Source organism: Mauremys reevesii, linkage group 2 (genome assembly GCF_016161935.1).
Source record: "Mauremys reevesii isolate NIE-2019 linkage group 2, ASM1616193v1, whole genome shotgun sequence".
Classification (NCBI taxonomy): domain Eukaryota; kingdom Metazoa; phylum Chordata; order Testudines; family Geoemydidae; genus Mauremys; species Mauremys reevesii.
The window spans coordinates 197,718,741-197,737,431 of record NC_052624.1 but is presented as its reverse complement, the minus strand read 5'-3'; the positions used below and the strand labels follow the sequence as shown (position 1 = coordinate 197,737,431).

The 18,691-nt window shown below is 40.2% G+C and overlaps 1 protein-coding gene across 1 annotated transcript in view; it reads left to right on the top strand.

The window, feature by feature from the left end:
* Positions 1 to 1,202: 1,202 nt before the first annotated feature.
* The window catches only part of LOC120397312 (centrosomal protein of 192 kDa-like), a 189,227-nt gene continuing 171,738 nt past the window's right edge, over positions 1,203 to 18,691 (top strand). The window contains exons 1-9 of the mRNA XM_039523013.1: positions 1,203 to 1,607; positions 4,291 to 4,341; positions 6,268 to 6,414; positions 9,029 to 9,240; positions 11,250 to 11,348; positions 12,619 to 12,759; positions 13,128 to 13,285; positions 14,107 to 14,257; positions 17,575 to 17,758. Coding sequence (XP_039378947.1) covers positions 1,497 to 1,607; positions 4,291 to 4,341; positions 6,268 to 6,414; positions 9,029 to 9,240; positions 11,250 to 11,348; positions 12,619 to 12,759; positions 13,128 to 13,285; positions 14,107 to 14,257; positions 17,575 to 17,758 — 1,254 coding nt within the window. The 5' untranslated portion in view covers positions 1,203 to 1,496. The remainder of the gene's footprint in view (positions 1,608 to 4,290; positions 4,342 to 6,267; positions 6,415 to 9,028; positions 9,241 to 11,249; positions 11,349 to 12,618; positions 12,760 to 13,127; positions 13,286 to 14,106; positions 14,258 to 17,574; positions 17,759 to 18,691) is intronic.

Genomic DNA, 18,691 nt, shown 5'->3' with positions numbered 1-18,691 from the left:
TTAGTTGTCTCTTTTCTAAGCTGAAAATTCCCAGTCATTTTAATTTCTTCTCCTGTTTCATACCCCTAATCATTTTAGTTGCCCATATCTGTACTTTTTGCATTTCCAGTATGTCTTTTTTGGTATGGGGTAACCAGAGCTGCACACAGTATTCACGGTGTACATGTGCCATGGATTTATATAGAGGCAATATGATATTTTCTGTCTTATTATCTATCCCTTTCTTTAAAAAGCAAAGGTTTCAGAGTAGCAGCCGTGTTAGTCTGTATTGCAAAAAGAACATAAGCTTTCGTGGGCTACATCCGATGAAGTGGACTGTAGCCCATGAAACCTTATGCTCAAATAAATTTGTTAGTCTCTAAGGTGCCACAAGTGCTCCTGTTCTTTTTAAAAAAGCAAACAGAATGTTGGGAATCACTGACTGCCGCTGCACACTGAGTGGATATTTTCAGAGAACTATCCACAATGATTGCAAGATCTTTCTTGAGTGTTAACAGCTAATTCAGACTCCTTCATTTTGTATGTATAGTTGAGATTGTTTTCCAATGTACATTACTTTACTTTGCATTTATCAACATTAAATTTCATCTGCCATTTTTGTTGCCCAGTCACCCAGTTTTATGAGATCCCTTTGTAATTCTTCGCAGTCTGCCTGGGACTTACCTATCTTGAATAGTTTTGTATCATCTGCAAATTTTGCCACCTCACTGCTTACCCATTTTTCCAGATCATTTATGAATACGTTGAACAGCACTGGTCCCAGTACCGACTCCTCAGGGATACCACTATTTATCTCTCTCCATTCTGAAAACTGATAATTTATTCCTACCCTTTATTTCCCATCTTTTAACTAGTTACTGATCCATGAGAGGACTTTCCTCTTACCCCATGATGGCTTACTTTTCAAAAGTCAAATTAAATATTTTTTAAATGTATTTTTTTTAGAAATCTAGACCTGTTATGTGTTTTGGTGTAACTTGCATTATTCTTATGTTAAATTTGCTTAATCCTAACAAAACATTTACTTTATTCATAGCTCTTTTATATATCTCATTGGTCCTGACACCCCCCCCTAATTTCAGTTCCTGGAGAAACCACTGGTTATAGCCCACAAAAAGCTTATAGTCAAATAAATGTGTTAGTCTCTAAGGTGCCATAAGGCCTCCGCCCTCTTTTTATACGGGAAAGGCTCACGCCAGAGAAGACCCGCGCAACCGCAATAGGAAGCGGCGAGGCGGGGCCACGCTGCGCTCGCGCAGATTCCCGAGTGCTAGGAAACAGCCTTCCCTGCGCTGCGCGTGACGCCTCGGCTCGCCCTCTGATGGCGCGCGAGGGACGCTCCCTAGTGCGCACGCGCTCCGAGCAGATGCACGCGCGAGCTACCCTAGCTCTGTCCCGGGGCTGAGAGCGAGGCGCGGTTGCCCCGCGCGGGGGAAGCCGTAGCGGCGCGCTCGGAGGGAAGCGGAGCCGGCGGCGGCGGCGGCCCAGGCTGGGGGATGTTCGTGGCGCGCAGCATCGCGGCCGATCACCGCGACCTCATCCACGATGTCTCCTTCGACTTCCACGGGCGGCGCATGGCGACCTGCTCCAGCGACCAGAGCGTCAAGGTGCGGGGCCCCCGCCGCTGTGTTCCGGCCGGGCGCCAGGGCGCCCCAGCCGCTCAGTGCCGGGGAGGGCGGGAAGCGGGGCCCGGGGGCGCTACAACACTTCTGCCCTTCAGTGGGGGAGGCAAGACATGGGCTGGGCCCGCTTTGCCCGGGGCGCCTGGGGTGACGCCCAGGCTGCCCCGTGAGCCCGGCCCCAGGCCCAGCCGTGCCGTGAGAGCTCCCTCCCCTCGTCTCTGCCGCCCTGGGCCGGGCCTGTAGCTCGCCGAGACCCGTGGCGGCCTCCGCGGGGAAGTGCCCGGCGTTGGTGTTTTGTTCATGTCCTGGCAGGTCCCTCAGAACCACGGTGGGGGCGGCAGCCAGCAGCCTTTAACCCCTGCCACGTGTGTCGGGCACCAGCTAACTAACTAGCGAGCCCGGAGTACTGGTCAAAGCCTCCAAGGGAGCAGGTGTGAGAGTCTGCGGGCAAAAGAAACGTAGTGTCCGAGCACCTTACTGGGTTATTACCAGGGCAGTGAGGAGGAAGCCACAGTGAGGAGGGTCCGAGTGTTGTTAATTCCTACGTTTACTTATTCATTATAATAACACATTAAAACTGAGAAATCAAACACACAAGTCAAGAAATGCCAAATACTCAGGGTTCTCCTGCCCAGGTTTAACCCCAGTGCACTATGATGCTGTATTCTATTTGTTGGTTTTCTACCTTGCCTTAATATATTATAAATGATACATATTTTTTTATACATACCATAAAATATAAAAAGACTACGTTTTACACTTTGGAGAGAAAACAAGAATAGAAAATATTTTGCATGTGGTTGTGTTCATATTGCTTTTTGGAACTGTCAACTTTTGGCATTTCCTGATTTGCAAATATATGGTTTTTCAGTCTTTCTTTTATATAGCTAACATTAACGTATTGCATTTAACTTTATTCTTTTTAAAGAAAAGAAAATGTTAACTGGTTCCTGTGGAGGATTGATGTGACAGTAAACTTAACTTTTCTATATTGTTTTGAAGATTTAATAGCAATATGTAATTTAAAATTAAGCGGAGGTAATATACAATAATGAGTTAAATGTTCTATCATGTATTCCCAGACAGGTACTTTTATAATTCCCACACCTTTAAAAATACTCAACTCTTTCATATTTAATTTGCTCTTTCCTCCCTCAGTGAGGATTAAAATCATGGGAATGTATAGTATGAGTTGCTTTTAAATTATGTAAAGTTAATGGAATGCTGGTCAAAGTCTTGAAGTCATATGTTTTTGCTGCTTTCCTGTAACTCAAAAATAACTTGACCAATTTACCTCAAACTTAAAAAAACAAACAACCTTTGATCTGAGAACAAGTTTAACTTCTACCTGAAGAAAATGTGCTTTAGAAAGTTATGGGTGATTGTTAAAAGGGGGAAAATATACTTTAGAATAGAAGGTTTAGCTCTAGAGTTCATTGCATGAACACTATAATATTGCTTTCCATTTATAATACCTTTTTATCAGTGAAAAGATTTACAGTCATTATGTATCACAATGCTCCTGTAAGTTATATATTGGTAATTTTTTAGTCCTGTCTGCTTTACAAATAGGGTACAAATCTAGGAAATTGTTTGTAACTGTGGTTGTTCCCTAAACTGGTTACAACCAGGGTTGTATCAGAGGGCCATAAAGTGGGGCCTGGAGGCAACATGATTTATTTAAGATTACACAGTGAATGAGAGGGAGTGTTGGGAATAGAGTCCAGATGCAGTGTACTCGTTTATCTGCACTAACCAGTAACTACCTCCATGGCTTATTTGAAAACACAGTAAAGGGTAAGGATTATCCTTTTTTTTTTTTTTTTTGCATGTGAGGTAACTGAGGCAGAGAGAGGTTGTGATATGTCCAAGATCATACTGAAGTTAGAGGAGCGGGGAATAAGAAATTCAACCTTCAGCCTCATGTCCTGTGTACTGGACCACAGAAGCCCACAAAGGGGGAGGGGTCATCAGTTGCATCAAAGTTTTAATCTTAAAAGTATTTTATTAAAAATTGTTGGGTTAGGTGTGTATATATACTGAAATAATATTTGTTTAAAAACATCACTACATAAGAGTTGAAAAATTATTTACAAAAACAATATTAAGCTACAACTTTCAGCCACTTTATTGGGACTGCTGAGTTTTTACCATTTTAAAGTTTTGTTTCCATTTATACAGTTATCTTTCTGCTTGGACACACTGGAACATTCTGGATTTTTCTTTGCACAAAGTAGCCTTACAGTAATAACCTTTATAATATAATTTACACACTTGAAGGCAGTCATAATTTCACATCTTAGTTATTATAGGCTTTTACCTTGAGTGTAACAGGGTATGAAACTAAGAATTTTTTTTGGAATTCTCATACTATTCTCAGATTAAGATGAAGCAAGCAGGATATGTCCCTTTAGTAATAAATTCTTTTATACAAAAATGAATAAGGTTCCTGTTTTTCAAGTGGCTTGCATGAGTTGACTTTACAACCTAGTCCTGTAACTGCCTCTGTAGATGCAAGGGTATGTAGGGTTTTCAAGGGGAAAAGGTTATGTGGATTGTGCATCTGTGTGCAGGGACTGGCTTGTAAGCTTTGCTTACCTTCCATTTCTTGCAGGAAGAAAAGGCTTAGATCAACAAAGTATATGATTGCATTTTGGTTTCTTAATAGGTTTGGGACAAAAGTGAAAATGGGGATTGGCATTGTACTGCCAGCTGGAAGGTAAGCATTATTACCGTATTTCAGTATAACTATGAATGGTTATGCCAGGGACTCCCCAGTATTTTGTGAGTAAATCATTTTACTGAAGTATTTGCTGGATCATATAGTTTTGTACAGTAGAAACTCCTGGATTATCATTTTGCTAATCTGCAAATCCAATTCTCATTTTAAAAAGTCCATCAGTCTCACCCCACTTCTCAAAGTTTAAAGAGTAGAGGCTATAGTGAGGTTTTTTACTATAGACTTCATTACATTTACAGATATGTTTAGTAAATGTACAGTAACTTCAGTAGCCAGAACAGACAAAATACAATAGAGCGTTTTGGTTATTGTTGCTCAGACTTTGCAGTGTATCACTGGGATTATTTTCTAGTCCGGGGCGGGCAAACTACAACCTGCGGGCCGGATCCGGCCCATCAGGGTCTTGGATCCAGCCTGCAGGATTGCCAGCCCTGTTGCGCAGCAGGGCTAAGGCAGGCTCCCTGCCTACCCTGGACCCATGCTGCACCTGGAAGCGTCCGGCACCATGTTTCTGCGGCCCCTGGGGGGGGCAGAGGGCTCCACCCCCTGCAGGTCCCATTGGTTGGGAACAGGGAACCGGGGCCAATGGGAGCTTTGGGGGAAATACCCGCAGGCGAGTGAGTGCAGCACGCAGTTCCCTCTGTCCCCCTCCGCAGGGACGTGGTGCTGGCTGCTTCTGGGAGCAGCGCAGGGCCATGGCAGGCAGGGAGCCTGCCTTAGCCCCACTGTGCGCCGCTGCCATCCCGGAGCCGCTCAAGGTAAGCAGCGCCGGGCCAGAGCCCGCATCCCGAACCCCTCCTGCACCACAACCCCCTCCTGAACCCCAGCCTGCTGCCCTGCGCCCCCACTCCCCGCTGCACCCTGCACCTCTTCTGCATCCCAACCCCCTACCTTGAGCCCCCTCCTGCACCCTGCACTCCCTCCCACATTTCAACCCCTTACCCCAGCCCTGTATGCAATTTCCCCACCGAGATGTGACCCTCAGGCCAAAAAGTTTGCCCACCCCTGTTCTCGTCTCATTATGGGACATGAAAATGAAAGTGGCAAAAAGTTATTTTAATCAACTGTTATAGGTAGAGAGCCCTGTGGAGATACAAAAATTTGTATCCGCGTCTGATCTGCAAAAATCGTCCCTTGGTATCTGCAGATGTAAAGCAGATATCCATGGATTTGAAGGGGTCTAGTATTAGAACATGACTTTTCCATAATTTTTTCTGAGAAGAGCTTCTGAATGAGGCCAATCTGCATAGTTACACAAGAGAACTGAGGTGGTCAATTTTTGAGTTGTTCTGCAGTTTGTATAACAGGATTTAGTGTATCGAAATCTTGTAATTCTAAAGTTGGAAATCCAGGTGACGCTTTTGGAGTCCTTTTCCTCTAGGAAAAGAAGTAGACAGACAGAGACTTGAAAACGAGCAGCAGGCAGGAAGGAAAATCAACTATGTTCCATATGGACTTTGGAGAAGTGCCCAGGAAGCCAGAGATGATGGCAGCAGCATATGGCAGTTTAAAATATAGCTTTAATTTCTATGTCAAGACCCATTTTTTAGCTTCTTAACCACTTCTCCAAATTTAGGGTTGTAGTAATGTCTAAACTTGAGAAATAAACCCATATACTATATTGGTTAACTTGTAGTTGATCTTTCCAGTGATTATGGAATTTTGAACATGGTTTTCAATAAGTAATATAGCTGATGTAGAATTTGGAGCCTCATAAGTGAGGATTCATTTCAAAGTAGTACTTTAAAAGCCTTTTATATTTGTTACTTTTTGCTTTAACAGCTGTAATTCCTTACCTCTCTAGAAAACTTGATACTACTTAAAAATAAGATATTAACTTGAAATTTCCCATGATTCCAAGTGAAATATGCATTCTGCAGACTGCAATGTTTTTTTATTTCCCAGACACACAGTGGGTCCGTATGGCGTGTGACATGGGCTCATCCTGAGTTTGGACAGGTCCTGGCTTCCTGTTCTTTTGACAGAACTGCTGTAGTGTGGGAAGAAATAGTGGGAGAGTCGAATGATAAACTTCGAGGGCAGAGTCACTGGGTGAGTTTTGAAATGTTGTTAGTTTTGACACACACTTTAATTCTCCTATATTTTATGCCTCATCTATTGATCAGTATTAAGGACCACAGATTTCAGCTGCTAAAACTCCAGAATTAAATACAGGACCAGGGTGGATTTGATTTCAAAAATCACTATTCAGGAAGACTCGATTTAATCATGGATTTCTGCATAAAAGTGCATTCTTGTTGGTTGTTATAACCTTAATGCATATTCTTCACAGCTCGCAGAGAGATGAGACCCAAACTGGGTCTCTTTTATGGCCTGCTGCCATTATAGGTTTTCCCTTCTAGTGAGAGAATGGTATGGTAGATCTCAAATCAATGAAGGCTACACTCAGAAAGACCTCAAGACTTCTGGAAAATGCTGCTCAAACAGTTTCACTTTTGTTTCTACTGCCTGTCCCTCCCTTCTCACATTTATCTCCAGAATTCTTCTCCTTGTCCAGATCTATTCCGCCCCCAACGATCGTCTATTCATTGAACGTTTTGAAACTTTGCACTTTTAGAGAGAGTTAAAGGACTGATTCTGTGTACACAAATTTGCAGAGGGGCAATAGGGTTGAGGTCTGTTATTTCTCACCTTTATTTATTTTATTTAGTTATTTACTTACTTACTTACTTACATTTTTGCTGTTAACAAGCATGTTATCTCTGGAGACACAAATCCAGTTTGAGAACTGCAAAACTAAGCATCTCGGATATATTTTCTAGACTGAGCCCCATTGGGTAGATAGAAACATTAACCTAAATAATCTATACAGAAGCCCCTGGAACCCCATAAGATTGGGTCCCTAATCCATGAACTATTGGAACTCATTTACAAAACTTTTCTTTAACATTACATGAATATATTGTCTCATACTATAGAATTAAAATTTATAATCCCTATTCCATGATGAGATATCTTTGAGCTATAATGTATCTTAATTAAAACTATCTTTATATGGGATTTTTTTTGATAAAATGCTTTTTGAGGGGAAAAAACTATTTAAATAAAAATCTGATTATTTTTTTTTAAATCATTGATTTTTATTCATCCTGTAGAGGAGTGAACTTGGCTAAATTAGAAATTGTTCCAAACTGCAAGTTATGGTAACTTGGTGTGAGTTCTCTTTTCTTCAACCCATTTTCCATTCTCAAATAGAGCTAGAGAGAGCGTCCTTTTCCATGAAGCTTTTCTGTTAATATAAAATAATAGTCATTTATTTGACAATTGCCCTTGTTAATTTAGGATTGTGCTTTGTCTAGGCTCGTTTTAAATGACTGGCATGGTTTTCAGCATGCAACCTGACAGAGATGTCACTATTAAGAAGTGTTTCCTAACATCAAGCTAAATTGTTTCCTTTTCTCAACTTCATCATAGTCATGAGTGCACCTCTAAATTTGCAACGTTTTTATATTATACATTTTACTTTGGTATCCCCTCTCTGTTCAAAAAATATCCACTGAGGGAAAAAATGTTTACCTCAAAATTCTAATGTTCTGTGTTGCACATTAGACCCTTCCTATGCAGCAGGAATCCCACAATTATGTAGGACTGCTCCCACCTACCCCCACACTCAGTGCACCATGTAACAATAAGTATGGTATCCTTTATTTTGATATTCAGCTCATTTTAGGCTGCTACCAAATTTTAACGTGCAAATATTTTGGTATTGAAAATGTATAATTACACTAAATATGATGGGTGGGTGAAAAGTTAAAGGTTTGACTGCTGCGCAGGGGATACTTATGGCTTTTGGCACCCAAAAACAGATGTGGAAGCTGATTTTGGTGGTCTTTTAGGGCACAGGAAACAGGCTTTGATACAGGTGAGGAAATGTATCTCTGCGTGCATGCACAAATGTATCTCTGTGTGCACGGACGTGCGCGCTCTCATATTTTTTGGCTAGAGGGGTGATTACTCTAGGGGGGAAGGGATTGAAATTTCTCATCCCAATGAACCGTAACAAATTATCTGGCGCACTGTAGCTACCTGAAACTATCTCCAAAAACAAAGTAGTATATTATCTTGATGTTTCTTCTAAAATGATCAACAGTGAAATAGTTAACAATATTGATATTTGAAAGCATCATCATTAGGCCTCACAGTCAACGCTCCATTTATGTGAACAGAGCATTTCACATCTTCCAGACATATGGTTTCAAGATTGCTCAAAATTCAGGCAGATATACTTGTCAGTGCGCGTTTGTTCCAGATTTTCGAGATTGTTTCCAAACTTACAGCTTGATGTTAATTTGCTGGCCTACATACATCGTTTGTGTGCTGATTTAACTATTGGGTTAGAAACTAGTTTTGGTAAACTTACCTAATCAAGCTATATCAATATTAACCCTTTTATATGGATATAACTGTGCCCACAATAGATTGGACTAATTTAACTGTATGTGGTTCTTAACCAGTATAGTTACACTAGTGCTGAAAGTGTCTGTAGGCAAGCCCTTATGTATTTTTAAGATGAAACTCTAGACCCTGGAGCACTAGTACATGACAATTTATATGGCAACATAACTGCATCATAAACTGGTGACTAAATAATTGATGGAAGCTCAGAAGCATTTTTTTCTTCAATGATTACTGCATTTACTTTCAGGTAAAAAGGACCACTCTGGTAGACAGTAGGACATCTGTTACAGATGTGAAGTTTGCTCCCAAGCATATGGGTCTTATGTTAGCAACCTGTTCGGCAGATGGAGTAGTGAGGATATATGAAGCTCCAGATGTTATGAATCTCAGTCAGTGGTCACTGCAGCATGAAATCTCATGTAAGCTAAGCTGCAGTTGCATTTCTTGGAATCCATCAAGGTAAGTTGTAAAGCATCACTTAGACAGGTTTAAAGAATGAATAGAAGAAAAGTCCAAGGATTAGTTTGTCTAAAACTTGTTAATGCAGTAAAAATCCAAAAGATTTTGTTAGGTCTAGAAGAAAACTTTACTAAAGACTTTGACCTAGTTTGGTTGGATCAAATCATAAGTGAGAGTTTGAGAATGAATGATAATTGTGGGGGTGGGGGAGTAGTGATATCTACATTAAGCTTGCCTAACTTTGTTATAAAGGATTCTTGAGACCTTTCTTTGAGAATCTCTCCTCTGTTGTTTTCAGCAGGCCTTTTGTTTTATGAAACAGCATTCAGATTTGCCTGAGAGATGGTGTTAAATATTGCCATTTCCTTTCTGTCACTTGTATTCAGGAAAATGTTATTAGACTGCCCGAGTCACTGAACATTATGAGGCCAGGCTGATGCCACTGCTAAAGCAGTAACATATGCTGAACAGGGAATACCCAGTGACCTGTCAAAGTGGCCTTTGGGGAAGAAGAGGGGACTTAAGAGAGGTGGTCTGGGCTCACTCTGTAAACCCTGCATGGCCCCATGGGACAAGCGTTCCTCCATCTCTTGGGGATGGATGGAATGAGAGACAGGATGGTCCCTACAAGGCTACCCCTAGACCCAGTGCATGACACAAATCTCCTCTCTGGTGGGGAAACACTTGGGACAAAAGTTCCCCCAACACCAGGGATTGGGGTAGGAGGAGCCAGACAGGGCTACACTTCCTTGGATTTTTCACCTCTAGACTTGGTAACCCACCCTTCTTTTGGGAAAATAGCCCTCTTCTGGAGCCAACTAATATGTTCAGCTGTGTAGCTCACATAGTAGTAATTTGTGCTTCAGTACTGAAGGTTCAGACACTCCTGATTCATTCTGTAAGGTGGAAGTTGTTAAAGTTACACACAGTTTACTTTACCTTTTACTTTACTTAAAAACAAATTCAAAACCCTAAGAAATTACACATCAAATTAGTAGTTAAAAATGTTATTTAGGTTGCAAAGACAAACACTTGCAAGTTAGCAAATGACCAATTTATGATTACAACCCCAATTCTATCTCCATGTGTGTATGCATTAAATCAGAGGTGGGCAAACATCTGGCCTACCTAGCCCTTGAGCTCCCGGCCGGGGAGGCTAGCCCCCGGCCCCTCCCCCGCAGCCACGCTGCCGAGCGGGCAGCACTCTGGGTGGCGGCACTGCAAGCTCCTGCAGGGCAGCGCAGCAGCAAGTCTGGCTCCGGCCGAGCGGTGCGGCTGCCAGACATGCTTCTCTGAGCAGCATGGTAAGGGGGCCAGGGGATTGGATAAGGGGCAGGGTGTCCTGGGGAGCAGTTAGGGACAGGGAGCGGGGGAGTTGGATGGGGCGGAGGTTCAGGAGGGGGCAGTCAGGGGATGGGGAACGGGAGGATGTGGGGGTTGGATAAGCGTGAGAGTCACGGGGGGCCTGTCGGGGGTGTGTGTGTGGATAGGGGTTGGGGCAGTCGGGGGACAAGAAGCGGGGGGGTTGGATAGGAGGTAGGGTCCTGGGGGAGCAGTTAGGGTTGGGGGGGCTGTCAGGGGACAAGGAGGAGGGGAGGTTGGATGGGTCAGGGGTTCTGAGGGGGACGGGAAGTGGGAGGGGTTGGGGGCCAGGGTGTTTAGCGTGGCACAGTCTTCCCTACTTGGTCCTCCATACAGTTTTGCAACCCCGATGTGGCCCTCAGGCCAAAAAGTTTGCCCACTGCTGAATTAAATGATAGTCTTCAATTACATGCTGCTTTTTCCACAGGGCCCTAGTCTCATTCGCTGAGGAGGATGGTAATTCTAAGGACCAGAATTATGGTCGCACAGCCAGCTGAAAAACTGCCATTTATTAACTTTTGAGTGCTTGACTTTGAAATCTGATTAACATTTTAAATTTTTTAAATCCGTAATACTTAAAATACTTTAACTTGTGTTACGCATGATAGTAATTTGTAAATGTAATGGCACTTATTTTTCACTTGTAGCTCTCGAGCTCATTCTCCGATGATAGCTGTAGGAAGTGATGACAACAGTCCAAATATACTGGCTAAGGTTCAGATTTATGAATACAATGAAAACACCAGGTAAACTAAGGAATTAACCAGTACAGTAGAATTTCAGAGTTACGAACACCAGAGTTACGAACTGACCAGTCAACCACACGTGTCGTTTGGAACCAGAAGTACACAATCAGTCAGTAGTAGAAACCAAAAAAAAAAGGCAAATATAGTACTGTTAAATGTAAACTAATAATAAAATGGAAAGCATTTTTCTTCTGCATAGAGTTTCAAAGCTGTATTAACTTATGTTCAGTTGTAAACTTTTGAAAGAATGACCAGTACGCTTTGTTCAGAGTTACAACACAGTTATGAACAGCCTCCATTTCCAAGGTGTTCGTAACTCTGAGGTTGTACTGTATAATCTTTATAATGGGTTTAGAATGGCTATTTGCTGGTTTATAACAACATAGGGATTAAATAATTCTCACTATTGTGTATGGATAGAAGTACAAAATATACTTTTGAGTAATAAAACATGTAAATTGTTAGAAGTTTGAAATGATGTTTGAAATACTGCCTCATTGTAGTTGCTGCATATATTCCTCTATCATGGAAGGGGTAGAAGGAGAAGAATCTCAGAACGTTGGCTGATGTTGCACATCATGGTCGTGGACCATGGCTAGTGCTGCCATTCCGAACACACAAACCCCATGAGTGTCACTAGGATTTTCACACAGAGATCTGAGGCCCCAGTCCTGCAAAGATTTACTTAAGGTGCTTAAAGTTAAGCAGATACATAACTCTTAGCAGGATTGGGGCCAAGGTTGATACAGTTGATGGTAGAAAATCCTGTGAATCATCAGCATTCTTTGAAATCCATTAAGAAAGCATTAGATTTGTTAAATTAGTCACTCCAGTAAGAAAATGCACAGATGTGCATGTGAAACCTTAATTTTCCGATAAACTATTTAATTACGAGATCACATATTAGAATCCTGCCTCATTCAGTATACCTGTTGAATAGTGCATGAGGCAGAAGAATCCTGAGGATTCATACCTCATTCTGGGCCAGATTCTGTATGCAATAATTTACTCTGATAAAGCAGAATTTGGCCCTAGTACAAAAGATGCTCATTATATAGCAAATGAGGCATACAGAAGCCAGTCGTTGAACACAGATTACACAAATTAAAATATATTAATTTGTAACTATAATGTTAATGATTCTTTTTTAATTTATATTTGATTGCTGGACCCTTCTCTGTACAGTAATTCCCTCTGTCTACTCCATGTTTGCATCAGTGGCTATATTGTCAGCACTCATCAAATGAATAACCTGTCTGTTGCTCCTCAGGAAGTATGCAAAAGCAGAAACTCTTATGACAGTCACTGATCCTGTACATGATATTGCATTTGCTCCGAACCTGGGAAGATCCTTCCATATTTTAGCTGTAGCTACCAAAGATGTACGAATTTTCACACTGAAACCTGTAAGGTGAGCTTTTGAACCAGATTTCTTAACATGAAAGCATATAGTTGTGTAGTCTTATGCTAATATGCTCAGGAGATAAAACACAACATTATCAGTACTTAATACTTAAGCCTATCCAGAAAGAGTTGCTCTTAGCAGTCTATTAAAGGCAAACAATGAACTAGCAAAACAAAATTTTCTTTCAACATCATTTACTATTACTTGTTCGAGGAAAATATCATCACAAACCTTCTTGGAAAACATAGGTCCCTTTTGTTGTTGCACATTCAAGACAATTAGTATTTTCTTTGGTCAGAATTAGTAACGTTTATTGTCTTAAAATACGGATGCATGTAACGTAGAATTTTTACCCGCTTTTTTTTTCTTAACAGGAAAGAATTGACTTCTTCTGGAGGACTAACAAAATTTGAAATTCAGATAGTAGCTCAGTTTGATAATCACAATTCCCAGGTCTGGCGAGTGAGCTGGAACATTACAGGCACAGTGCTTGCATCATCTGGTGATGATGGCTGTGTTAGACTATGGAAAGGTAAGAGTTCTGTAGGGCACACGTTAAGGTATTTTATATTGCTTTGTCCAATGCTGAAAGATTAAAGGTTGACCTGTACTTATGGGAAAACTTAATTGTTTCTGGAATGCAAATTTCTTTGAATTGGTTTGTGAACTGTAAGACTTTCTATTGCTGCATGCATTTGGAAAAGAAAATCTTTTATTTGCTGGACCTCAGAGGGCACTTGCTTTGTTTGATTTATAATACGGTAATAACCAACAGAACTTGTTTTCTGAATTGTTCAATTTGTTCTAACTAAAGTAGTAGACGTTAATGTGACCTTGTATCTCATGAACATGTCTACTGCAGTGAGGAATAAATGTGAGATGTATACAAAACTCTAAAATATCCAAGTTACAATTTCTGTAGCTGTCTTCTCCTGATGGAAGAAGAGTGAAAAATCTATATTCCCCAGATCCTGCTCAGGGAACGATACAGATACTTAATCTTTAACATGTCCAACTAATACTTTGTAATTTTATCGGTACTAACATTTTTGTATGTCATTACTTACAGGAAGGTTGAACTTTACCGCTTGTATTTTACTGATTTACTGAACAGTGAAGTTTTCAAGCTTAATTAAGAGGAAATTGGAAAAAAAAAAGTGTGGGAAGAGAATGTCAAACAGTTAAAGAGCTAGATCCTCAGCTGTCTTAAATTAATATAGCTCCTCTGACTTCAGTGGTACTTCACCAACTTACACCAGCTGAGAATCTGTCCAAAATGTTGTGACCTTATCATATGTTCTTGGAGATTAGGGATGGAAATAAAAACTAATTTTTTTTTTGATGATTTTGCAGCTAATTACATGGACAACTGGAAGTGCACTGGTATACTGAAAGGTAATGGGAGTCCAGTCAATGGTAGTTCTCAGCAGGGAATGTTTAATGCTTCTCTAGGTTCAGCCAATACAAGCCTACAGAATTCATTAAATGGATCAGCTGCTGGCAGGTAGGCTAATTTATACATAGTGTATTAAAAAATTCTAGAGTCTTATCTTTTGTGTACCTATTTCACTCTTAGTTTCACTCAATTCTGATGTCTCTTTTATGGTTATTAGGTCTGGTAATAATGCTTATGTTTTGTATTATTGTACTAGTGGTTTTTCCTGTTATACTAACATTTAAAAAAGTGCTTACTAAATTCTTTAATTTTGCATTTGTAAGGCAATCATAGATTCCAGCATATAGCAGGTACCCTTTTTCAGGGCTCTGTGTACTCTGCAGCACAATGGGACCAGATTCCACAGCAGAATTTTCCAAATTCTGCAGCAAACATTTTATACTATCACTGTGAAATATCCTTCATTTCCATTCTTAGGCAAATGCAACTGTGGTTCATAATTCAAAATATTCATTCACATAAAATTCAGTGATTATTTTTATGGCGATTATTTTTGAGGATGGGTATCTTTCCTATGCTCTCCAGGTGGCCTGGCTCCACAACCCAAGCCTTGGCTCCAGTGATGTTGTCCAGGAGGCCCAGCTCAGAAGCTCCTTCCCTTGTGTGTGCTAGGGAAGGGGGAAGCTTGTAGCCGGCTTCAGCGGGTTATCTCCCTGATTTCCCAAGTGTCGGCTGCTACTCTGCTATCCTGGCAGCCCAGCTGGCCAGCCTATGCTTCTGGCTCCTCCTTCTCTTGGCTGTAAGCTGAACTCCAGCTCTGGCCCTCAATGGAACAGTGCAGGGATCATGCACTATAATCTAATTAACTCTCCTTTGTGGGGAAACCTAGAGAGCCAAGAGGCAGCTGCAGACCAAATTCCAGGAGGACAGGAAGACAAAAGTCAGCTGATTGCAGCAAAAATGTTGAACTCCATATCATCTTGCAAAAGTGCTGTGTTCTACAGCTGTGGAATTGTAGACTCCACAGGGCCCTGACTGTGGTGGATGGGACAGTTTACACCTCTTAGAGCTATTGTTTCAGGCTCTTGGCAGACTCGGGCAGCCACCACTTCATTGGTGTATGTTTCCAAGGTTATCTCCACAGTTCTAAGGACTAGAAATATACTTTTTAAAAAAGAGAAATGTAAGATTCTTGTTCACAATTCTGCAGCAGGGGTGAATTCCACTGTGATGTCTACGGCCATGGATTCTCTGACTATACTGGGTCCTGTCCGTTATGATAGAGCCTTACTGTGTGAGAAAGTATTTACCTACCTATTTTGCTTTGTGACTACATTGGGTTGAAAGTTAGTGTAAAAATAATATCTATAATGTGCTTTAGTGACTTTTAAGTTTAATAAAAACAAAGCATTTATTAACTATTGACCAAATTGGATTGGACCACCATTAGATTGCTTTTAGACTGTCTCTAGGCCTTGACTTTCAATGCATTGTACATTTAAACAGCTAAGGGGCAGTTAAACTATAATACGATTTCAATCTTTGGAAAATAACATTTATCAGAATAAGTACATCATACCACTTATGCTTTCCGAACTGTGGGTTAGTGATAAAAATAGTTTTGGAATTATTTGAAACATGAAAATAAATTACTAGAAAACCCACACTCAGTAGTGCTGTGTTGTTATTGTGCTGATAACCACATGTGCCTAGATTTGTGATGCATTTTCCCTTCTCCATTTGTATTATGTCCTTTTTAACAGAAAACAGAGCTGATATCAACCTAACTGGAGTAACTTTGCTGTTTTGCTGCTTGTTGCATGCACACAGGAATGGAAAGAGAACTTCTTTTTTCCCTTCCCCAACGCCGTTTGACCTCTCCCAAGACACCAGCAGCCTGATAACTACTAAACGCAATTCAAAAGGCCTTTCTAAAAATACACTGTATACCTTTTTGTACTAGCCATTGCAGTTTGACACTGTTGGAACTTTTGAAAGAGAGATAATCGGAGAGGGTTCTTGTTGAGACAGATTTCCACCACAAATAGGTCTGTTTTCCCCCCCTGAAAGCTCATGAAAATAACGGACTAGTATACGGGTTAAGAGGATTTGTTGTCCTTAGCTGGGGTGTGAGGAGGGAAAAGACTGCTTAATGACCATTAAAGTCAGTTAATTTTCATTAAAATTGTTTTGAGTGTTGATTTGTTTTACATTTTGTAGTGTTCAAATATATAATTGATTCCTAAACATTACAGCTTTGTAATTACTTTGTAATATACTGAAACTGTTAGTCTTAAAGGAATAAGAAAACAGTATGATTTGATAACTGTACAGATAATAGCTTAATTTACTGTGGCATTGCTTCATTTATAAATTCGAACTACTTCAAAGAAATATTTTGTAAGTGCTGTCATACTTTCTTCAGGCTCACTAAAAATACTTTTTTCTGATACGTGTTTGTATGTTCCTGTGGTGTGATTCCAGAGAGTAATTATGATTCCCTCTGAGCACAACATTTTGAAATTTACAGTAATCTAGGAAACATCTAAATTCAGATTAACATGCATCATTAAATGTGGATTGTCCCAGGATTTTATTAAATACTTGGCCACGCATTCTGTAAATATTCTCAGAGCAAAAAACAAGACAGATAATGTCTTCAAATATTTTAGTAGTTATATTAAAGTGTATAAATGTTACGGGTAAGTCATAATAGAAGCTGGCAAAAGAATGACATGAAATGGCATTCTCTAAGCATTGTGTTGATCAGAAATCTAGCTTGTTCTGAGGTTTCTGCAGAAATATGTAAATACATACAAAGATTGTATTTAATTGAAAAGAGTAGTCCTTCCTTGTAAATGTATATTGTGATATCTGAGTATTGTAAAAACAATCTCATGTTTTTACATCTGTTCTAGAAACTTGCAGTAAAATTGATCTGAGTTGGATGCAAATGCAGCATGTGTACTTGCATAATATTTAATGTCTGCCTGGTGTTCCAAATGAAGTATTATTAAAGTCTGTTAATAAGTTGCATGAATTCTAGGAGAACTGTGTGCATCAAAGATGTTGATAGCTGTGTTAGAAAATCCTTTTAATTTACAAAGTAACTTTTTTCTTTGTAAAATGCATATTAGGAATGTATTTACAATATTCTTTTTTATGAGGCTTTCAGTGGAAAAGAGTATATTTTTTTTTTTAAGAACAGTTTCCAGACTTGATCAATCAATCTTGTTTTGAATGAGTGCCTTGATTTCTGCTGTTATGTTTCATTGGTTTTGGCATGGATATACTAAAGCTTTTTTTTATTTCCAGCATGTCTTTTCTCCCCTTTGTTTCTCCTTGTATTTACTACTTTTCTCTTTTTCTTCTGTTTCTTTTTTGTTTTTTGTTTTGGTGTTTTGTTCCTGTCTTAATTGTTTCAGGTATTTCTTTCCCCCTCTGGATTCCCCACGGGCTGGATCGAGATGGTCCAGTTATGCCCAGCTCCTACCACCTCCTCCTCTGATAGAGCACTCTTGCGATGCTGACACTGCCAACCTCCAGTATCCTCACCCAAGCAGACGATATAGCTCTCAGCCTCTTAACCTTTTACCTGAGAATGAAGGGGTTTAATATACATACTCAAAATAAATCTGAAAGGGCCTTATTCAGATGCTTGTAAATGCTTCAGTTTTTGGCTGCTTTTATTTTTCAGTTTTCCTCCAAAAGATTTTCAAAAATCGGCTTTCTTACATGTTTTGCAAACACTGCACAGGGGGAGGGATAGCTCAGTGGTTTGAGCATTGGCCTGCTAAACCCAGGGTTGTGAGCTCAGTCCTTGAGGGGGCCATTTAGGGATCAGGGGTGCACAAAAAAAACACCAAACCCACACCTTCAGGGACAGTACTTGTCCCCCCTGCCTTCATGCAGGACCTGGACTCAATGACCTTTCAAGGTCCCTTCCAGTTCTAGGAGATAGGTATATCTCCATATATTTTTTTTTATATGTTTGGAACCTAATGTTTGTGCTTGTGCATCAAAGGGATATTAGCTCTATTGTTTAGTACCCTTTGATGAACTATGACTACACACAAGCAAGCAGCATTAAGTGTGAGCTATATGGAGAGAGTAGCTGACTTCAAAGTGCCTATCTAATAGTTGGGGGGGGGGGGGGCGTTGTACTCGGTTTATTGTGGTCTTGAGTTTCTAATGTTATACAACAGATCACATCCATAAATGTGAAATGTCATCAAAGTTCAACATGCCTTCAAGAAACTGTTCTAGAGCTCTAAAAGATCATTGGGATTGACATCTAAAATAAAAGAAAATATTCCTGTATATACAACAATAGAATTTTAATTAGGCATTTTAGATCACTTTTAGAATTTTCCACCTTGTTGCATAAGATAAAGTTTATAATTATTAGGTAAGGCAATTAAACTTATTTTAAAGGGTTTGTATTAGTTTGCTCTTTTTTCAATCAAAAGGAATACTATTAATATGATAGAGCCTTGCTGATGCAAATATCCAATCTAACACACTTACAGTGGGGTACATGTG